This window comes from Pelodiscus sinensis, chromosome 19 (genome assembly GCF_052426305.1).
Source record: "Pelodiscus sinensis isolate ZL-2025 chromosome 19, ASM5242630v1, whole genome shotgun sequence".
NCBI lineage: Eukaryota > Metazoa > Chordata > Testudines > Trionychidae > Pelodiscus > Pelodiscus sinensis.
This window is the reverse complement of record NC_143070.1, coordinates 35,452,699-35,473,508: the sequence shown is the minus strand read 5'-3', so window position 1 is coordinate 35,473,508 and position 20,810 is coordinate 35,452,699. Positions and strand designations below refer to the sequence as shown.

At 56.1% G+C, this 20,810-nt stretch overlaps 2 protein-coding genes across 2 annotated transcripts in view; one reads left to right on the top strand and one right to left on the bottom strand.

The window, feature by feature from the left end:
- The window catches only part of LOC106731297 (uncharacterized), a 146,749-nt gene that overhangs the window by 76,761 nt on the left and 49,178 nt on the right, over positions 1-20,810 (top strand). The window lies entirely within an intron of this gene.
- Positions 398-19,631, bottom strand: LOC102462397 (uncharacterized). Its single transcript, XM_089771450.1, is given in 9 exon segments — positions 398-2,858; positions 2,861-3,562; positions 5,283-5,396; positions 7,117-7,231; positions 8,018-8,148; positions 11,000-11,028; positions 15,108-16,095; positions 18,047-18,181; positions 19,449-19,631. Coding segments are annotated over 8 exon segments (2,568 nt in total). The 5' UTR covers positions 18,147-18,181; positions 19,449-19,631; the 3' UTR covers positions 398-2,469.

The following is a 20,810-nucleotide window of genomic DNA, read 5'->3' as shown; positions in this document are numbered from 1 at the left end:
CCACTTGGCACCAAGCACAGACTGGACCAGCCTGACTTCTAGAGGGTGCCAGCAGGTGGCTGGCAGGCTCAGATGTAACCATGTCTCTGCACCACTCCCAGAGAGGGTAGATGGTGCAAGAGCTGTTACTAAAGCTACCTGCTCTGCCAGGCTGGTTTTAAGGCAGCTTTGTGCTGTACTTGGCTGGCACCACTTTGCCCTACACCAGGGGAAAACCTGCCCTGCGCATTTCTCTGGAGCTGATGGGCCCCTGGGGAACAGTGTTTTAATGAGAGGCTCAAGGGACGATTGAGAGATAAATGCAAATTGTGAGCGTCAGGGTGTCCAGAGCGCAACCAATGGGAGATGCAACATGCGCTGCAGTGCTGGGTTCCCAACAGACACACACACACACGTCCAGCAACCAAAGCTTCTTTACTAGGGCAGGATGCAGAAAGCTCCAATACAGCACATCTAGAGAAATCACCTGGCCTCTTCCTCGGCGAGGGTCACCCGACATCGCTTCATGGGGATAACTACGTGGCTCTACCCCCGCTGAGGCTCTGGCCCACAGGGCTTGGGTAGGTCTGTGGCCAAACTGTGTAATTACAGAGTTTCTTCTTGCCACGTGGGCAGGCAAATACCCACGTTGGGGCCCACACACCAGCCCGCTCATGTTCCAGCCTTCTAGCTGGGCAGCTTAACAGCATTAGAACTTCAGTTTTCATGCGCCTCCCCGCAAGGGAAAACTGTTAGAGACACTAGAAGGGATGTCAGTTTAACCGTTTAATCGATAAGATGAAGCTTATCAGTTAATGGTCTTGGTTAAACTCAGCCGGCTCCTGGGAAGGCGGCTTCAGTGCGGCAGGGCAGCGAAGCGTCCTCCCTGGGAGCCAGGCAGGTAGGGGCTGGCAGTCCGCTCCTACAGAGGCTGCGGGTTCTGCAGTGTAAAGCTAAGCTTTATGCTGCAGAGCCTGCAGTGCAGGTAACCGCTGATTTCTGTAGTGGCTACACGGTTACCCCATTAAATGATTTTTAACATCCCTAGACACTAGGCCCCATCTACACAGCAGTTCTCACCAGGGTCCCAGGCAGTGTTTCCGTGAAGGTGCGCGCCTGCACGGCCACGCACAGAAAATTCTTTCCCTGCCCCCGTTCCTCTGGAGAGCCGCGCGACAGGCAGCTGTCTGGCGGGCTGGCCAGGCTGAGATGGCGTGGTGAGGAGGCCACTGGAGTGGGGGAGCCGGGACCTGCTGTGGCCACGTGAGGGGGGAGCAGGAAGAGGCCTGCTCCAGTGGCCAAGGCTGCCATGTTGCGGTGGGGGGTCGGGGCTTGTTCTGGTGGCTGGGGCCAGGAATGGGACATGCCACATGGCAGGGGGTGTCTGCTCCGGCCGCCGGGAAGCTACAGGAGGAAAGGGGGCCAGCCAGCACGGAGCTCGATATTGGTGCCCAAGCCCAAACTCTGTCCACTCATGGTTGGAAAATCGGAGAGGGAACACTGGTCCCAGGTACAGCCCCCCTCACCTGATTTTAACATGGTCATAAGGTATTTAGTCACTTCCGGTGCCCGGGCTCTAATCCGTTCGGGGAGACTGGAGCAGGTTCCATCTTCGCTGTGTGGCTGGGGTTAGGGACAGGAGCCCTTCTTCCGGCAGCTCTGTTCTCTGACAGGCTGGGACAAGGTCAGCGAATGAAGAGCAAGGGACCAGACTTGGCTAAGACCACGCACGTGATTCCCAACGGCGTGTAACAGAGGACCTTAGCTGTAGGTGGGAAACAGGAGGCAAAATTCTTCCCTGGGCCATCCAGAATCTGAGCAAGACTTGACCCCCCCCCCCCCCGGGGCCTTCGCTAATCCCTTCCAATCCCCCCCAGCACACAGAGGATCAATCTGATGTCTGGCGTGGCTTTGCCTCTGTGCTGGCTGGCCCCCTTTCCTCCTGTAGCCCAGCAGGCCCTCCCCCAAGTGACCTCCCTCCCCGCCCCCGTGACCTGCTGGGACACAACACGCCCGTGCCCCGATCCCCTGGCTCTGGGGTGTTTTATGGACTGGACAGCTCAGACTGGCAGCTTTCTCCTGTGCCTCTGTACACTGCTCTCTGGGGGCCTCTGTGAGTCGGTGACTGGACAGCGGGGGAAAGGAAGATGAGGGAACCCACAGGGAAAGGAGAGCCAGCCTTATCTAATTGTTAATATGGGCTGAGACAGCCCAAGTTGGGAGCGCCATCACGCCTGGTGCCACCCCAACACACGGTGAGGTGCCGGCCAGAATCTTCCCCCACAGCACAGCCCTTCTCCCGCCAGCTCCATTCTGAGACAGACTGGGACCAGGTCACTGAATGAATCACAAGGAACCAAACACCCAGGCTTTCTGGGGCTCTTCCCCATGCCCTGCTCCTCGACGGAGCCACAGCCACCTGCTCGGGTTCCCAGGCCGGTCCTCCAGCCTCCCGCGAGCAGCAGCCGGGAAACCGACGGCTGAAGTCGATCAGAGGTGGACCCTCTGATGTCTAATCAGAGCTGAGCTCACGGTGAAGCTCTTCCCGCAGTCGGTGCATTTGTAGGGCTTCTCGCCGGTGTGGGTCCGCAGGTGGTTGATGAGAGAGGAGCTCTGCTTGAAGCTCTTCCCGCAGTCAGGGCATTTGTAGGGCTTCTCGCCGGTGTGGATCCTCTGGTGCTTGATGAGGGAGGAGCTCTCGAAGAAGCTTTTCCCACACTCGGTGCATTTGTGGGGCATCTCTCCGGTGTGGCTCCGCTGGTGCCGGAGGAGGGCCGAGATCTCGAAGAAGGTTTTCCCGCATTCGGTGCATTTGTGGGGCTTCTCCCCGGTGTGGGTTCTCTGGTGCCGGAGGAAGGAGGAGCAGTAGCTGAAGCTTTTCCACACTCGGTGCAGGTGTAGGGGCCCTCTCCCAGGTGTGCGCGCTGGTGCGTGTTCAGGTTCGAGCTCCGGTTGAAGCTTTTCCCGCAGTCGAGGCATTTGTAGGGCCTCTCCCCCGTGTGGATGCGCTGGTGGACGATGAGGTCCGAGCTCCAGCTGAAGCTTTTCCCGCACTTTGTGCACTTGTAGGGCTTCTCCCCCACGTGCAGCCGCTGGTGTTTCACCAGGTGCGAGCTCTGGCTGAAGCTTTTCCCGCACTCCGTGCACTTGTAGGGCTTGTCTCCCGTGTGGATCCTCTGGTGTGCGTTCCGGTTGGAGCTGCGGGTGAAGCTTTTCCCGCAGTCAAGGCATTTGTAGGGCTTCTCCCCTGTGTGCAGTCTTTGGTGGATCAGCAGCTCCGACCTCCAAGAAAAGGTTTTCTCGCACTCGGTGCATGTTTTCTGCCTTTCTGGCTTCCCTGCTCTCCGGCTGGTGCTGAGGTTGTTGAATTCCTTAAAGCCTTCCCGTTGGGGAGTGGCTGTGCCTACTCTCTCCTCTGGGAGGTTTTCCGGCTGCCCCTCCAGGCTCTCATAGGCTTCTCGGTGGTCCAAGCTCTGGAAAATGTTCTCTTCCGCTCTTCCCAACAGCATCATGTCCAATTCCACCATCTCCGGGCTTTCCTGCTCCAGATTCTCCTCCTCAGGCTCGCTCTCCATCCCATCATCTGCGGGGGCAGAGAGAGAATCCAGACTGGAGTCCCCTGTGCCCAGGGGAAAGGCAACCATGGAAAGGTGTTTTGCCCCTTTCCGTGGAAAGGGATCCATGGGAAGGGGCAGAACAGAAGGGCAAAGTGCTGAGGTGAGAGCCACACAAGTACTTAGATGTTTACACCCCCAGCGTGGGCCCCCAAGTCTTGGGCATAGCCAGCAAGGTCCCAGTTTTGACTCCACTGCCATTCACAAACTGCCTTTCCTCACACAGTGCCAAAGTTTCCTGCTTCTGACCTTGTGCACGGCTACCTCCGTCTAGGCCCCTGCATACCCATCTCCCACCAAAGCCCCAGGGTGATCAGTGAACCCGGGGAAAGGCAGGAGTCCAGCTGCTTACTCGCATGCAGCACCCAATCCGGTAGGCGGCCATTCAAAGCCCAGCCCGCCGAGGGGGTGGTGGTAACGCCGACTTCATAGCCGACAGTTAGAGCATCCACTGGGATGTGGGAGGTTCCAGTTCAGTCTCTCCCCCTGCCCACCTGAAGGAGGAAGGATTTGAATGCTCCTACAGGAGCTGCTGCACTCTGGATAAATGATGAGTTACTGGACCCAGAGCCTCCAGGGTGGATGCCCTCAGACTCAGTCCCATGTTTGTCAGCACTCTTGTCCTCTCCCTCCCTCCTTCCCTCCCTCCCCAAGGACTGTTTAAGTGACTATATGCAGTGGAATAGGCACCGAGAAAGAGAAACAAGGACTCTGTAGTCCAGGGGTCAGGGCACCGAGGCCAGGTCTATACTAGACCCAGAAGGTCGGCTTACAGGATGCAACTCCTGCAATGCAGCCAGAATCAAGAAACCTTAAGCCGAGCATGGTGCCATCTTCACAGTGGGAGGCCGACAGGAGCAAACGCTCCCATTGGCTTCCCTTACTCCACGTAACTGCCAGGAGTATTGGGATCAACTGGGAGCACCTTCAGTATTCGATTTAGCAGGTCTTTGCTAGACCTGCTAAATCAAACACCAGAAGATCCATCTCTGGAAAGGCAAGTGGAGACCTGGGCTCCAATCTCCTTGCTCCAGCCATCCTTCAACCTGGAGAGACAGAGGGAGCCACAGTAGCTAGCACATCCTTTCACCCTTTCCAGCAGAGGGGGAATTGAACCTGCATCCTCCATGTCCCAAGCATGTGCCCTCACCCTGGGGCTAAAGACAGAGGCTGGATGTAGCATAAGACAAGCACCTAACTCGTTCTCCCCAGAAACAGAAAACCTGACTCTAGCAAAGGGGTAAGGCTTAGCACCCCCCCCCCCCCCGCTGGTCAGCAAGGCCCATTGGCTAGCGCGGCCAATGGTGCCTCCCATTCCTACACACCTAGCTCCACCTGTCCTGCGCACAGGGTACCTGATTCAATTGCAAGACTGTTCCGGCACTTTTTTAGCTGGCTACAGGTTAGGGCCTGTGATGTCCAGCACTCCACGTGCCTTCCGGGATCCCACCCTGCATCTGACCCATCCGGCCTCCACAGGCCATCCGAAGACTGGGGAAAGGGAGCTATTGGCAGTTGTCCGTCAGGCTGGGTGGGAGGCTGTGGGTGACATGTCATGAGGGGATATGACACCTGTGGGGGACAAGCCCGACCAGAGGTAGAATTGGGGCGCTCGCAGGGTCTGTGTGGGAATCTTGTTCGCTTCCTTTGCCCAGGGGTTTCTTACTTGGGTTAATTATGACCCCTCACCTGTGGGGGCTACTCTGAGGATCTCCCATTCCTTTGCGGCGTGGGGATCCGGGACCCCCAGATCTTCCTCTGTTTCCATCCGGGAGATCACGTTGGGTTTCGGAATCGGAAAGTCTACTCAGGAGAAAGGAAAGAGAAGAGCTCAGGGTTCGTTACATGCTCGTTAAATAGGTGCTACAAACAGTCTCTGTGATTTCAAATCCAGTCCCTTTCCTCACTGGGGCTGAAGTCAGGTAACCCCGGAGCACAGAGGGAAATGCTCAGGGAGACCCTTTGGGACAGCCAGAGGTCTGGTGAGCAGCGTTCATCCTGAGCACCGAAGGAAGCAGGATCCTGCACAAAACCCTTTGTGACCAGGCACAGGAGGGCTGAATGCAGGTTGCATGGACAACTTAATCCAGGGATTTCCTAACTTTTGAGTGCTTGATTTTGCAACCTTAATAATGCTTTTAACATATTTCCACATGATAGCTCCTGGGGGAGGGGGGTTGTAATAAAAAACCCAAAGAAATTCCATCTTTTGCAGCCACACTGTTAATTTTCTGCAGCCGATAACTTTGCCTAACTTGGCTGCATTTTCCCAGAGATGGTGGAAAGCATCTCTCGCACCTCCTGGCCCTCCCCTCCAAGCGTGGGTTAATTCAAGTTAGAAGCAACCGAAGATGGAACGTTATAATGGCAAAGGTTAGGCAACTTGTCCTCCCGTCTTCCCTCACACAGAAAGTGTGGTCTTAAAGCAGAGGTTCTCAAAGTGTGGTCCATGGACCACCAGTGGTCCAAGAAAGTCTTGCAGGTGGGCACCGGGCTCTCCCTCACCCCCCGCACCAGGGAGTCCAGGCAGGCAATCTAGCCTCACAGTCCCACCCGCTCCCCCCAGGTTGGCTTCCCGCTGCAGGAGGGAGCCCTCGGCCTCGCAGGCTAGATCCAGCTTGCAGGTGTGTGTGTATGGGGTGGGGTGGGGGGAGAGGGGCTCCACACTCTACCACTCCCCTCTCCCCCAGTTGAGGGGAAATGACATGCAGGCAACCTCTCATCCAGAAGCTTTTCCCGCTGCTCCCATTGGCTGGAATCCTGGCCAAACCACTGCCCCCAGCCCGCTCCTGCACCCAACCTCCTGCCCAGACCCCTCATCCTCAGCTGCGCCTGTACCCAACCTCCCACCAAGACCCCACCCCCCAACCCCATCCTGAACCCATGGGTGGTTGGCTGGTGGTCTGCGGGCAGGTCTGCAGACAGCAGAGAACCCCTGTCTGAAAGGCAGCTCAGGTTAACGGAGATGAGCTAAAAGCTGCGACGACAAAGCTGGCAGTAGCTGTCACAGGACTTAGTATTGCAAGGCTGCCGTTAAGCTGCATTACTTTAACTCAGGGTAAGAAGACACCTCTGTGCATCCACAGGGCTCACAACCCCTCCATCCAGACAGTGCATGCGCCCAGTCCAGGACACTGAGCTAGTGGTGTAGCCTCGGTAGCAGCAGCAGAGCACGAATATGGACCCACCAGGCAGGGCTCAGCCAGGCTTCTGCTGCTGCTAGTGTGGCTACTCGCCTGCTTATATTCCCACTAGTGCCACACGCATGGGCAGCTCATGGTGTGGACACGGTCTGTGTCTCAGGAGACTTGAGTTCTATCCCCAGCCATGCGAACGACGTGGCCTGTTTCTAGGGTCCCCTCTTACACTCGGAGCCTCTTGTCCATTCCTGCTGAGAGCAGTTCAGAGCCCACACTGCCTCTCCCTGCGCGCCTGCCAGACCCTGATCTTGGCGCTGCTCTCCCCATGCACGACAGACAGAGATCTCTCCCTCCTTTCGGGGGGGGGGGGAAGGGGTCCTTACCCAGCAGGATCAGGGACTCGTAGTTTTCCTGCATGGCGTCTCTCTGGCCTGGGTCCCAGAGACCCCACTGCCCCTGAGTGAAATACAGAGCCACGTCCTCGAAGGTCGCCAGCCCCTGCAACAGCAAGGATCTCCTAGGTTAGAACAACCCACCAGCTCAGCCCCAGGGCCTGCCATCTGGCCGCACCGCCCCCTTGGACTAGGGGTCACACTGGTTCCCTGATTCTAACAGGGCCCTTTGTCAAACTGACTCTGTCCCCCCATCCCACGAGTCAAAGCACCAGCATCTCCCTGGTGAACACACGTGCCTCTGGAAGGAACCAGAGCTAAGGAACGACACCCTGCCATGCCCGGGACAACCCCACCACTCTGCACCCTCATTTCTTCCCCTGCATGGCCCCCGCAAGCCTCCCTGCTCCTGGGGCAGACGGGACCCTCTGCGGGCAGAGCAGGGCTAAGAGGCGCAGGCAGAAAAGCCCAGGTGAGGTTTGAACACTAGCCCCCCCCCCCCCCCCCCCCCCCCCCCGCCCAGCACGGTCCCTGCGCGCCAGGCAGACAATATCCTCCCTGGATGTGTCATCTGCCTCCTCAGCCTGCAGTCAATGTGCGGGGGGGGGGGGTTGGGGGGGCTCCCCCCAGCCCCATTGCTCCTGCTGACGCTGCCAGGATCCGGCCCGGCTCCCTCCTGCCCCCCTCGGGCCCCGGCCCGGCCGCTCCCCCGGGGCTGGCTCGGCTCCTGCAGGCGCTCCGGGGGGCAGAGTCGGGGGCCCGCGAGGGCAGCAGCGCTGAGACCCGCAGCCCCCGCCCGCCCCCGGGAGCAGCGCTGGGGCGAGGAGGGTTGGGAGGGTGGAGAGTCACTTCCCTGCCCGGCCCAGCCCTGCGCCCGGGGCGCGCCTCTCACCTGCAGGCTGCGGCTCCAGCGCTGGGCGCGCAGGGCGCGGGGCTGGCTCCAGCCCGGCCGGGCGCCGCGCGGCGCTGGGGACCGGCCTCGCCGCCCGGCCGGCCGCACACACCCGCGGGGAGCAGCCGCGGCTCAGCCCGGGCCCCCGGATGCTGCAGCCGCCGCTGACCCGGGAAGTGCCGCCTCCAATGCGCAGGAAGGGGCTGGGAGCAGGAGCGACAAAAAGCCGCTTCTCTTCCTCTTCCCCGCCCCCGGACAAGGGCCCTTTCGGGAGGGGGGCGGTCCCCCAGCAGCCCCCTGCAGAGCAGCGCCTGGCCGGGGCGTACGGGGCCCCAGGGATTCTCCTTCGGGGGGGTGTGTGTGTGATTGCGGCGCCTGGGCCACCTGCCTGCTGTGGGACCTGCCCATTCAATGCCTGAGCCCGCGGGGACCCGGGACACCAGCCGCTTTGCGCACAGAGGAGAGGGGTGGTGGGGAGGGCAGCGGACGGGCCCCCGAGCGCTTGGGTTGTGGGGGACATTTGTGTGCAGTCAGGGGTGGGGGAGAGGAGAGGGCTGGCCCATCGGAGCCGGGCCAGATTCAGACAGGCCCAGGCCCTAAGGCATGACCCCCCCCAAAAGTAATTGTTTTGTTTTTAGAGGGGGCCCTAAATAGGGTTTAGTAGCTGGTGCATAAATTCAGGCTTTGGGTCCTCTGCCCAGCCTTGCTGCTGGCCTACTGGGAGCCACTGGGCTGCCTTGCCCAGTGCCTCAGCAAAACGTGGGCTCTCTCCTTCCTCACTGGGCTGCCTTGCCCAGTGCCTCAGGAAAACGTGGGCTCTCTCCTTCCTCACTGGGCTGCCTTGCCCAGTGCCTCAGGAAAACGTGGGCTCTCTCCTTCCTCACTGGGCTGCCTTGCCCAGTGCCTCAGGAAAACGTGGGCTCTCTCCTTCCTCACTGGGCTGCCTTGCCCAGCGCCTCAGGAAAACGTGGGCTCTCTCCTTCCTCACTGGGCTGCCTTGCCCAGTGCCTCAGGAAAACGTGGGCTCTCTCCTTCCTCACCGGGCTGCCTTGCCCAGTGCCTCAGGAAAACGTGGGCTCTCTCCTTCCTCACTGGGCTGCCTTGCCCAGCGCCTCAGGAAAACGTGGGCTCTCTCCTTCCTCACTGGGCTGCCTTGCCCAGCGCCTCAGGAAAACGTGGGCTCTCTCCTTCCTCACCGGGCTGCCGTGCCCAGTGCCTCAGGAAAACGTGGGCTCTCTCCCTCCTCACTGGGCTGCCTGGCCCAGTGCCTCAGGAAAACGTGGGCTCTCTCCTTCCTCACTGGGCTGCCTTGCCCAGCGCCTCAGGAAAACGTGGGCTCTCTCCTTCCTCACTGGGCTGCCTTGCCCAGCGCCTCAGGAAAACGTGGGCTCTCTCCCTCCTCACTGGGCTGCCTTGCCCAGTGCCTCAGGAAAACGTGGGCTCTCTCCTTCCTCACTGGGCTGCCTGGCCCAGCGCCTCAGGAAAACGTGGGCTCTCTCCTTCCTCACGTGCCCGGAGGGCTATTAGTGAAAGGAGCAGGGTGGCCCTGTTAGTAACTTCAAAAACAACGCCTAGTCCTGCGGCAGCTTGGAGACTAACCCTACTGTACAGAAGCATGAGCTGTGGTGGGCAAACCCCAATTCCTAAGATGAGCTGGAGAGGGATAACAGGAGACTGGCATTTGTATCAGAAAAAGAATGGGGGTGAGGCGAAACACCTGTCCATTAGAGGACTGGAGCTGATGAGACTAATTAAGCGGACTGAAAGTGTCCAGTACTTTGCCCTGCATTTAACAGCACAGTATGGAGCCGGCTGAAGCAGAGGGCGGAGTGTGAGCAGGGCTGTGCCTGGCAGTTTGATACTCTGCCTGCCTCAGATACCCACTGCCCATGTCAGCACCTTACACCATCCCAGAAGGGAAACGTACTAATCTGATCAGCCTGACCTCGGGAGCTTGGCCTTTGGCCGGCCCAGCACTGCCCCCTGAAAGTGACCGCGTTGCACAGAAGGGGCCATCTCATTTCAAGAATGCGCCTTTCAGAAATCGTGGAAACAGTGAGAGGAAACCAGGTCATGTTCACCATCCCTGGGAGAATTTTGGAATTTATTTTTGCTCCGAGAGCCTCCCGCTGCCAGCAGAAAAAGCAGGGACAGGGATGGACGCTACAATGTGGAGATATCCCTGTGATATTATACTTTGTAATAAGATCTTGTCCTTTTAGATATATCTCTGTTAAGTGTTCTTATAGAATCTCTGGAACATTTCTCCTAGAACTTTGTATTAAGGTACATAGATCTGGTAAGAAAAAATGTCTTTTGAGCTCTCCCCTTTCCTCGATTGCCCTGTTGAAATGAATGAGGTGTGAGGGAAGACTGAAAGGGGAGCCCCTCCAGCAGCAGTTGCAAGGGTGGAGAAGGTTTGGGAGCCAGATCCAAGACAATACCTGCAAAGTGAGCTCATTAAGAAGACTGGACAGACAGATGCCTTGGGAGTCAAGTAGCAAGTGCCTGCCCTTGGAAGAACTCTCTTTGAAGCAGCATTAGGAAAGGCGAGGTGATGACTAATTGGCTGCATGAGAGGGATAAATAGGAGGCATCCTGCAGAGGGACCCTGGGTTTTCATCTTGTCAACATGGGAGCATCGATCTGGATCAGCAGAAGCCCGGCTCCCCCCCTCCCCCATCTAACTCTCCTGGCCAGTGCAGTTAGGGGGAGCAACTTTTGGTAATAACAAGACAGAGTTTGCTTGTGTGTGTGTGAGTGCATGAGTGTGAGGTGTCATATGCATATGACAAGTGTTGATTATTCTATGTGTGTTCAATAAATGTGGCGTGTTGCCTTATCCCCCTGAAAAAGATCCTGAGTACTTCTTTTAAGTACAACACCAGGACCTGACCCCGAGACCCAAACCCTCACAAGGAAGACCAGATGTGAGGGCTTCTTGTTGTCTGCCCCCGGAGGAGGCAGGTGACCACAGCTCACCGGAGTCATTGGCATACAAGGTGAAGATGCTGTGCAGTGAAATGAACAATTAAAAATGATGGTGGAAGCTGAGGGGGAAGGGTGATGGAGTGGGAACCCTGAGGTTGCGTTCATTTGAAAAACAGGCACATACTTGCATCTGAAAGCCACTGTCCAGCTCAAAAACAAGGAACCACCATGTTCCATTGTAGAGACTAACTGATTGATGAGGGCATCAGCTTTCGTGGGCAGATAAATCCCTAATGAATCAGATAGTCTCTAAGGAGCCACAGGACTCCTCGGTTTTTGCAGTTACCGACTAACACGGCTTCCCCTCTGAGATGTTTCTTCAGCTCAGCGTCCTTCTAGACCCGGTGAGGTGACTCCTGGGAGAGATGCAAAGGGGGGCACCAGCTAAAGGGAAGCACGTGACCCTCCCATGAAGCCTTCCGCATGACTTCTCTCCAGCCTAGGGCCCCACACTTTCCCGGTCTCCTCTCCATCCCACTTTACCTGGGGGCGGAGGGGGTTGCAGCTCTGTCCTCCTGCCGCACTGGATCCGGATGCCTGAGCCACAGGAGCAGGTTGTTCTGCAAGGCGTCCCCACGCCAGCAGCTCCCCTGTCCTCCGGCAGGGCTACACAGAGCCCAGGAGACACACCAGCTGTGCGGCAGGGCTGGGGCAGTACAGCCACCCTGGAGTTGCTGCTGCAGTTCCCCTTCTGGGGCGGGGCGTGTGGCCCTTTTTGCCCCTCCCATGCATTGCATCGTCAAGCCGCACTGGGCCCAACCTGCTCAACCCCAGTACAAATCATCGACGAGGACACGGAGGATGGCGGCTCTGTGGACTTGGCATGGAGCTAACTGAGCCAGCGCCATGTTGGGTGCATCAAAGGCATGTGGCCTATTGTATGTGTTGCTCTGTATTGCTGCCCTTAATCCCAGCCTTTGGGAGCAGCTTTCCAAAGGTTTTGGGGTCCACAGACTCTCCTTGGCACCGGCCTGTGCTCCACCCCCCAAGAAAATTTCACACAAGGGGTCACCGTGGCCAAAGCTGAGCAAAGCGCTCGAGACCCTGAGAATGTTTTAAAGCAAATGACCAAACCGGAAGCCACCTGCTTTGAGTGTTATATTGACCACCTGGTCTGCAAAAAAGTTACAGAACTTTGCTTAGGAAAAAGACTATTTGTAAGACATCTGAAAGGGTTAAGTTAGAGACGGGTGAGGGGACCGACATACAACATGCAAATCTTGGTAGCTGTAAAGGAAAATAGCTCTTGAAGGACTTTGTGACTATCTGTGTTTCTCTTACAAGGTCTGTGCGGCCTTTAAGACACAAGTTTTAATGGAAGCATCTTGGTTTGTTTTCAAGGGGCTGTATGTCTTAAATCAAAATGGTCTGCGAAAATCCAGCTATCTTGTCGTTTTGTAAAGAGACCTATTTACAGTAAAAAGCTGAAATGTATGTAGTAGAAGCCAGGGGAGGGGAGAGAGGGAAAAACAAAAATGTTTAAAAGAAAGCAAGGGGAGAAAAGGCTCCTGTATTCTGTGCACAACAGGTGTTTGAGATGTGTTTTGAGTACAAGAGAGCTGACGGTTTAACCACAGCGCCACTGAAATAGCAGGGCTTCCATGGGTCTGTAGATCTAGGTTAGATGTGCCTATCCACACTTGTTTCTATCGGGGTTAAAGGTATTAGTTTGGATGGGCATTCACCTGTGAGAAGAGAGGTGGGTGGGTGGGGCTGGTGGGCTCTGATTAATATTAAAGGAAATAAAACTTCAGAGAGATCGCAATATGCTATTGGACAGTTTAACTATCACCCAAGAATTCTTTAACTGCTATTGGTCAGTCTTTCTAATAACTCAAAGTCATTACACAACACAGAAACATACTAGGGGCTAACCCCAAACCGGAAGGGGTTCACACACCTCCACCATACATGTGAAAAATGCACCTTTGCTCTCAGAACAAACATGTAAAGGTGATGGGTGTTTGGAGCAGTGATGTGAATGGTTAACTGGGAAGCCGTTTACTGGGGGCTGCAGCTTTTCACAGGTGTGGAAGCCGTGTTGCTGCATGAAACAGAGAGTGCCGGGCAAACAGCAAGCGGTGCAAGTGCTCCAGGGGATGACACAGTGTTTGGAGCAATGAGAACAACTGAGCAGCTGATGCCATCAGAGCTGCTCTTCTGCTCAGTGCAAATGTGAAGGCTGCTAGTTCAGGGCTTCCTGTTAAACTCACCCAAATGCTTGGAATTCCTCTCCTCTGAGGTACGCAACTCCAGCGAGGCAGAATACGGAGCTGGAGTTGGCCTGTCATAAGCCGAGCTTGGCTCTGTCCCCACAGGGTGAGGCTGATGGGAGCAAATGCTCCAGTCGGCTTCCCTTACGTCTCACGACTGCCAGGAGCCCCGGCGCCGGTGGGAGCTGCCCTCAGCATTCCATTTATGGGTCTCTACTAGACCTGCTAAATCAAACGCCAGAACATGGATCTGCAATGTGGTGAGCGAACCGGTCAGTCACAAGGCTGAGGGAAAAGAGGGGAAAGAAGCACATCCTCACCAACAAGTATTCTACAAGCCTTATATGTTCCCGTGGGCAGGGTTTTTATTTTGAAAACAGTCTCCCTTCTGGGAAGATGTGCGCCGGGCAGTGGAACTGCGATTCCACAGCCACTGAGTCACAAGCAAGCAGCTGCGTTTTCCTCTCCCCGGCTCTTTTTTCTCTCTCCCAACAGGCTGTGCGTCTGCGTTGTCAGGAGAAACAGGGTCAGCCACAGAGCCCGGGCGGAGAGAGGGCTCTAGAGAAGTCTGCTCTGTCCAGGGGGTGGGGAACCAGGGGAACTGCAGCAGGTTTTACTACATTTCAAACGCTTGCAGGTCAAGTTTTTCAAAGCTGCCGCACGGCTCTTCTGGCCCGGTGCCTGCTCCGTGAAATGGGGCGAGGGCACCAAACGTTCTGTGCGGCTCTGCAAATCCCACCCGTTTTACAAATCCTAGGGCACAAGGCCAGAAGGGGCCATGGAGCTGATGTTGTCAGCCCCCTGGCACAACATAGTCTGCAGAGCCGAGCTGAACACCTGCACCCAGCCAATAGCCCCTGACTGAGCCAGAGAGCGTCTGTTACACCGATCTCGCTACAAAGAGTCCGATCGATGGAGAATCCACCAGATCCCCGGTCACGTTGCTCTCCCACGGGCAAATTGTCCACGTGTGCTGTCCTAAAAGGAGGATCTGCATTTGGGGATGATTGGTACAGCAGGTGTCTCTGGCCAGGACTTGAAGCAAACCACAGACCACAATTCGCCATTTAACGCTGTAAGAATAAAACCCGGGTTCTATTAACCCCTTCCGGCCAATGCCGCCATGAGACAAAACACGCTCCTATCAAGGCAGGACCTTTAGACTTACAAGCCCAGTCCGGTGCACCTCCAGCATGCAGGTCACTTGGGGAGGTATGTTCTTACATACGATTTCACTTAAAATAATAATCATGATCCCACTCCCCAAGAAACTCCCATAGTGACTCTTGTGAATATGGACCCACTGATGGAAAACCTCACGGTGGGCATTTTGTTCTCATCAAGAAAGCTAGTCAAGGCAGGGAACATGGCTCTAGCCCTGCCATGCAGCATCAGCAACCCAAAGTGTTCAAAAAGTCTAGCCTCCTAGCCCCCTCAAAAACTAGAGATTTGAAACAACAATACATTGGTGGGAGTGGTCTTTAACTTCTTGCCCTTAAGAATAATATTCTCTAATTTTCTCCATAACCACAAGGGTGGGTTTTTCTTTCTTTCTTTCTTTCTTTCTTTCTTTCTTTCTTTCTTTCTTTCTTTCTTTCTTTCTTTCTTTCTTTCACTTACTTACTTACTTACTTACTTACTTACTTACTTACTTAGAGGTTCTTCTCTAATGAACATAGGACTCTGTGGGACTTGATAAGAGAAACACCGAATATCAATAGAGCTGGCAATGCCAAACACTGAAAAGATCTCATAGAGGGGTTTCCTTTCTGCCCCTACACAGTCAGTCAGTGGAGGCGGGCAGCTGGCCCAGGAGCTGTGGCCCAGGAGCCATGGCCCAGGAGCTGTTGCCCGTGGCCCAGGAGCCATGACCCGTGAGCCGTGGCTAGCCGATGGGCGCGTCCTTGCCCAGGTGGGTCCTCTGGTGGCGGGTGAGGGTGGAGCTCTCGCCGAAGCTCTTCCCGCACTCGGCGCATTGGAAGGGCCGGTCGCCGGTGTGGACGCGCTGGTGCCGCAGCAGGTCCGAGCTCTCGCCGAAGCGCTTCCCGCACTGGGCACAGCGGTAGGGCCGCTGGCCCGTGTGCAGGGTGCGGTGCTTGACCAGGTAGGAGCTGAGGCTGAAGCTCTTGCCACAGTCGGGGCAGCGGTAGGGCTTCTCGGCCGTGTGGGTGCGCTGGTGCCGCAGGAAGGTGGAGCTGTCGATGAAGCCCTTGCCGCAGGCCGGGCAGCGGTAGGGGCGCTCACCCCGGTGGATGCGGTGGTGGGTGATGAGGTAGGAGCTGACGCTGAAGCGCTTGCCGCACTCCGGGCACTGATAGGGCTTCTCGCCCGTGTGGGTGCGCTGGTGGATGACAAAGGTGGAGTTCTGGCTGAAGCTGCGCCCGCAGTCCAGGCACTTGTAGGGCGTCTCCCCGGTGTGCAGCCGGTGGTGGGTGAGCAGGGTAGAGCTCTGGCTGAAGCTGCGCCCGCAGTCGGGGCAGGTGTAGGGCCGCTCGCCCGTGTGGACGCGCTGGTGGCTGGTGAGGGTGGAGCTCTGGCTGAAACACCGCCCGCACTCCGGGCACTGGTAGGGCTTCTCGCCTGTGTGCACGCGCTGGTGGATAACCAGGTGCGAGCGCCGGGAGAAGCGCTTCCCGCACTCGGCACAGATGTTCTGTTTCCCGCCTGCCGGCGAGGCCTCTCCAAGTTCCTGGGTGCCCCCCCTCCCAGGGGCGCTCCCCTCCCTGCGCTCCCCTTCCGACCCGGCCTCGCTCTCACAGGCCTCCTCGGGCTCAGGGCTCCGGGAAACGTTCCCTGCGCCTCCTCCTGCTACCGGCCTCTGCTGTTCCTCTGTCGCGGCACCTTCCTCCTCACGCTCACTCAACCTCCCGTCACCTGCGGGGACAGAGACAGAATCCAGGCTGGAGTCGCTCCCTCCGCCCTCCGGGGAAAGGAGGCTCAGAGAGGAGAGCTGGAGAGGGGGCTTCTGTTAGTCTCGGGGCTCGGGGGAAGTTCCAGAAAAGGGGAAGAAGGAGAATGCCATGCCAGCATTTTAAAATAGTAAATGTGACATTGATCCCTGGTAAAATAAGGGGATGGCTGGTCCAGGGCTGGATTAACAAAGAATGATATAACTCATGCAAACCAGGTGGGTTTATGGAAAACAGATCCTGTCTAACTAACTAGATACCTTTTTTGAAGAAACTGCAAGGTAATCATGTTGATGTCATAGCCATGGGCTAATGTAAGGTCTTTGACTTGACACCACTCAATGTTTTGCTTAACAGTCGAGACCAGTTTACAATGAACATGGCACACCTTAATGGATAACTAGCTAGCTAACTGGCAAACCTCAAAATGTAACTTCCATGGGGAATCAGCGTCAAGCGGTCGTGTTTCCAGTGGGGTCCCGCAGTGATCGGTCCTTACACCTATTTAACATTTGTATCAATGTCCCAAAGGACACCACCATAGCACATTGCTGATAGAGTCTCTAGATGACACAAAAACGGGGAGAATAAAGAAGAGGATAGATCGCTGACACAGAGAGAGCTGATATAAACCGGGCACAAACAATACAGCACAATACAGCAGTGTAATACCGCTAATAGAAATGTACCCATTGAGAAGTAAAGAACGTAGGCCACATGGGATGGGGGCTGTGCCGGGAAGCAGGGGCTCTAAAAAGAGTCGGGAGTGGGGATGGATACTTGGCTGCACATGCATTCTCGGTGTGATGCTGTGACCCACAGGGTTAAGTGATCCTGTGATGCATACACAGGGGAAGCCTGAGCAGGTTGGTTATTTCACCTCTGTGTTTGGCCCTGGTGCCACCGCGGCGGAAACCCTGTGTCCTGTTCTGGTGCCCACCACCCAAGAGGGATGTTGAGAATTTGGGGAAGGGTCAGAGCAGAGCCTTGAGAATGAGGAATACAGGGTTGGAAAACCTGCCTTGGAGAGACGGACACGAGGAGCTCCCTCTACGGAGATTAACAAGAGAATCACAGAACCCTAGAACACTAGAACTGGAAGGGACCTCAAGGGGTCATCAGGTCCCGTCCCTTGCCCTCATGGCAGGACCCAGCACCATCTAGACCATCCCTGACAGGTGTCTGTCCAACCTGCCCTTAAATATCTCCAGGGATGGAGATTCCACAACCTCCCTGGGCAACTTATTCCAGTGTTTCACCCCCCTGACAGGTAGGAAGTTTTTCCTGATGTCCAGCCTACACCTCCCTTGCTGCAATTTAAGCCCATTGCTTCTTGTCCTGTCCTCGGAGGCCTAGGAGAACAATTTCCCTCCCTCCTCTTTGTGACACCCCTTTAGACACTTGAAAACTGCTCTCGTGTCCCCTCTCAGTCTTCTCTTTTCTAAAGTGAAGTAAAGAGGTGACTTGGTCACAGTCTAGCTGCACCGGGCGCCAATATTAATACTGGGCTATCCAGTCTGGCAGACAAAAGTCTAATGTGATGCAATGGCTGGAAGCTGAGGCTCTGACTTTGACACTAGATAAACTCAGGCTGGAAATAAACGGGGCGTTTTTCCTGGTGTCGGTAATTAACCCCTGGAACAACTTACTAAGCGTTGTGAGGGGCTCCCCATCACCGACCATTTCTAAATCAAGGCTGGATGTTTTCCTAAGAGATCATTGGCTCTAGAAATCATTGGGGTAGGGCTCAGGCTTGTACCCAGCAAGAGGCCAGACGAATGGTCCCTTCTGGCCTTGGAATCCATGTAGGGGTGATGTCTGCCACGAGGATCCAGCCCATGCAGGGAAAGCCATGACCTGGATGGGCAGCAATACAACCTAGAGAGCTCACGGAGCTTTTTGTGGAAATCTCTCACCTGTGCTAGCATCACTGGGGACCTCTTCCTCCTCCTCCTCCTCCTCTTCCTCTTCGGAGACCTGGAGAATCAGGTCACACGTCTCTTCCTCTTGCTCCATCTGAGGGACCCCGACGGGCGTAGGAAGCAGAAACCCTGTTCATGGGAAGGACAAGGGGAGAAGGTTCATTACAGATTCCTGAGGGGTCACTCCTCATTGTGCTGGGGCAGGAATGTTTCCTCCCCGCAGACATGTGGGCAAATGTTCACTAAGACCACAGCAAGAGTCATCCCTGAGGTGTTAGCTCAGTCAGACACAGCGAAGTCTCCCTGGGAGCAGGGCTGCCGGCCCCTGCCCGCCTGGCTCCTGGGGAGAAAGCTTCGCTGAGTGTAACCGATAAGCATCCTTGTATCGGTTAAATGGTTAGTTGTTTACACTCCAACATCCTTACTCAAAACAGTCAGTCCCTGGGGCTACTCCAATACAAAAATAAATGACGCATCTTCTGCCTGGCACTGCCTTTAAGACACCCACCCTGGGTAAGGGTGGGGGCAGGACTGCAAAAAGGTTTTCTGCACGCCATGGAAAGGCAAAATAAAGCAGCACAGACTCAGGCCAAAGGAGCCCCGAACTCTCCCTCCCTTCCCTCAGGGTGATGCTGTTACAGACTAGGGAAGTAGGGATGTGGATGATTAACTGGTTACCAGCTGAGCATCACTTGATTACCCTTGTTACTGGGTAATGGGAACAGCCTCCCCCCAACTCCTGCCGGCGGAGGCTGCTCCAGTCCTGCCCAGCCCCAGTTAACTAATTAAATGAGGTTTTACATCCCTACTCTGGAGCGACCCTCGCTTTCAAAATTTCATCTTTTCTTCACAAAACGGCCCCTCTTACAGCGCGGGTTAGCGACGCGTTTCTGGAGCTTTGTCTGTGCTCAGAGCTTCCAGAAAAAACAGCCGGAGAGCCAGACACTGGGTGTGTGTGCGTCTGTCTGTGTCTGCCTGTCTGTGTCAGTGTGTGCCTGTCCCTGTGTGTGTCCCTGGGTATGTGTGTCTGCCTGTCTTTGTGTCTCTGTGTATGTGTCTGCCTGCCTGTGTGTTTCAGGCCCCGGGGTGAGATCCCTGCTCCCAGGACACCCTGGCAAACCCCACCTACCCCCAGCCCGGGTCGCTTCCCCCTCACCTCCCTCCCACGCCGGCTGGAGACAGGGCCCGTGTTCCCCGGAGCCGCGCACCCGCCGCTCCTCGTGGGAACCCAGCGCGCCGCCTCCTGCCAGCCCGGCCCCCACCCCCCGGGGCTGGCTCGGCTCCTGCGGGCGCTCGGGGGGCAGAGCCGGAGGCCCGGGGGGCAGCAGCGCTGGGGGGGGGGGGGAGCGGAGAGTCACGTCCCTGCCCGGCCCTGTGCCCGGGGCGCGCCCCTCACCTGCAGGCGGCGGCTCCGGGGCTGGGCGCGCAGGGCGCGGGGCTGGCTCCAGCCCGGCCGGGCGCTGCAGCGGCTCTGCCCCGGGAAGCGCAGCCCCCCGTATCCGGAAGGAGGCAACCGCAGGGGCGGACCCGTGTGCGAGGAGAGAGCTCGGTCTCCAGCCGGTAGCCGCGGCCAGGGCCCTCTGGTGGCCAGTGCTGATGGACCCGCCCCCCCTCTCCAGACACAGGCATGGGGGTCCGGCAGTAACCCCCCTCCCCCTTCCTCCCTGAGCAGAGAGAAACCTCCCGAGAAACGCGTCCCTCCTGCCAGCCCCGGGGCCAGGCACCCACCAGCACGGGAGCCAGGCACTGTGTGGCATGATCAGAAGTCATGAGCAGCAGTGGTGAGATGCCGCAGGCCCTGTCTACACTGCAGGCTCATTTCAGAATAAAAGAGTGTGCGTCCACACAAAAATACAGGACACACGTGGGGTGACATCACAATCTACATTTAGAAAATACAGGACAGTTCTATTTTCTCATTTATAGTTTCTCAATTTGTTTCCCGAACAGAAAGATCAAATACTGGACTGTCCAGTTCAAAACCCTGGCAACCCTAGCCGACTCCTGTAACCCCCATTTCAGGAGGGGCAAGGGAAGTCCAAGCCTGTTCTTCCTTCAACTTCCTGCTGTGTAGACAGTGCCAAAAGCTGAGTTAAGCTACTTTGGCTTCAGCTACGCAATTGACATAGCTGGAGTTGGGATCTTAACTTGACTTTGTCCCCCAGCGTAGACTTGCCCTAACAGCCCTGGGGTCTTCACTGGCCTTGTGCTGTCTCAGTTTTTAGAAGATGAGGGGGGTCTCATTTGGAAGCTTTCTCCCCAGTCAGCAGGGCTAGAAAATTACTTTGTCTTTAAAAAATCTCAGAGGGCAGCAAGGTTAGTCTGTAACTTTAAAAAGTCCTGTGGCACCTTAGCCCTGATCTACACTAGGGAGTTATTTCAAAATACCCCTCCCTCCCGCTTATTTCAAAATAACAGGCTGGTTGTTTTAAAATCTGTACTCCTGATTTCCTGGGGGAATAAGCTTATTTCAAGAGTTTTTATTTCAAAATAAGTTATTTCAAAATAATTTCAGACTGTAGACATGCCCTACTAACAAATTTATTAGGTCATGAGCTTTCCTGGGTAAAACCTACATCATCAGATGAGCTGGAGTGGAAATAATAGAAACCAAGAGAGAGAGATAATAGCAGAAGAACCTGTCAATTGTAGGACCTCTGTTAATTAGGCTAATTAAGTGGGCTGGCTGTGTCCCAGTCATAGCTTTTGATGTGAGAATGCGGATGTTAAAGGCAGGGAAAACTGGCTTTGTAATGTG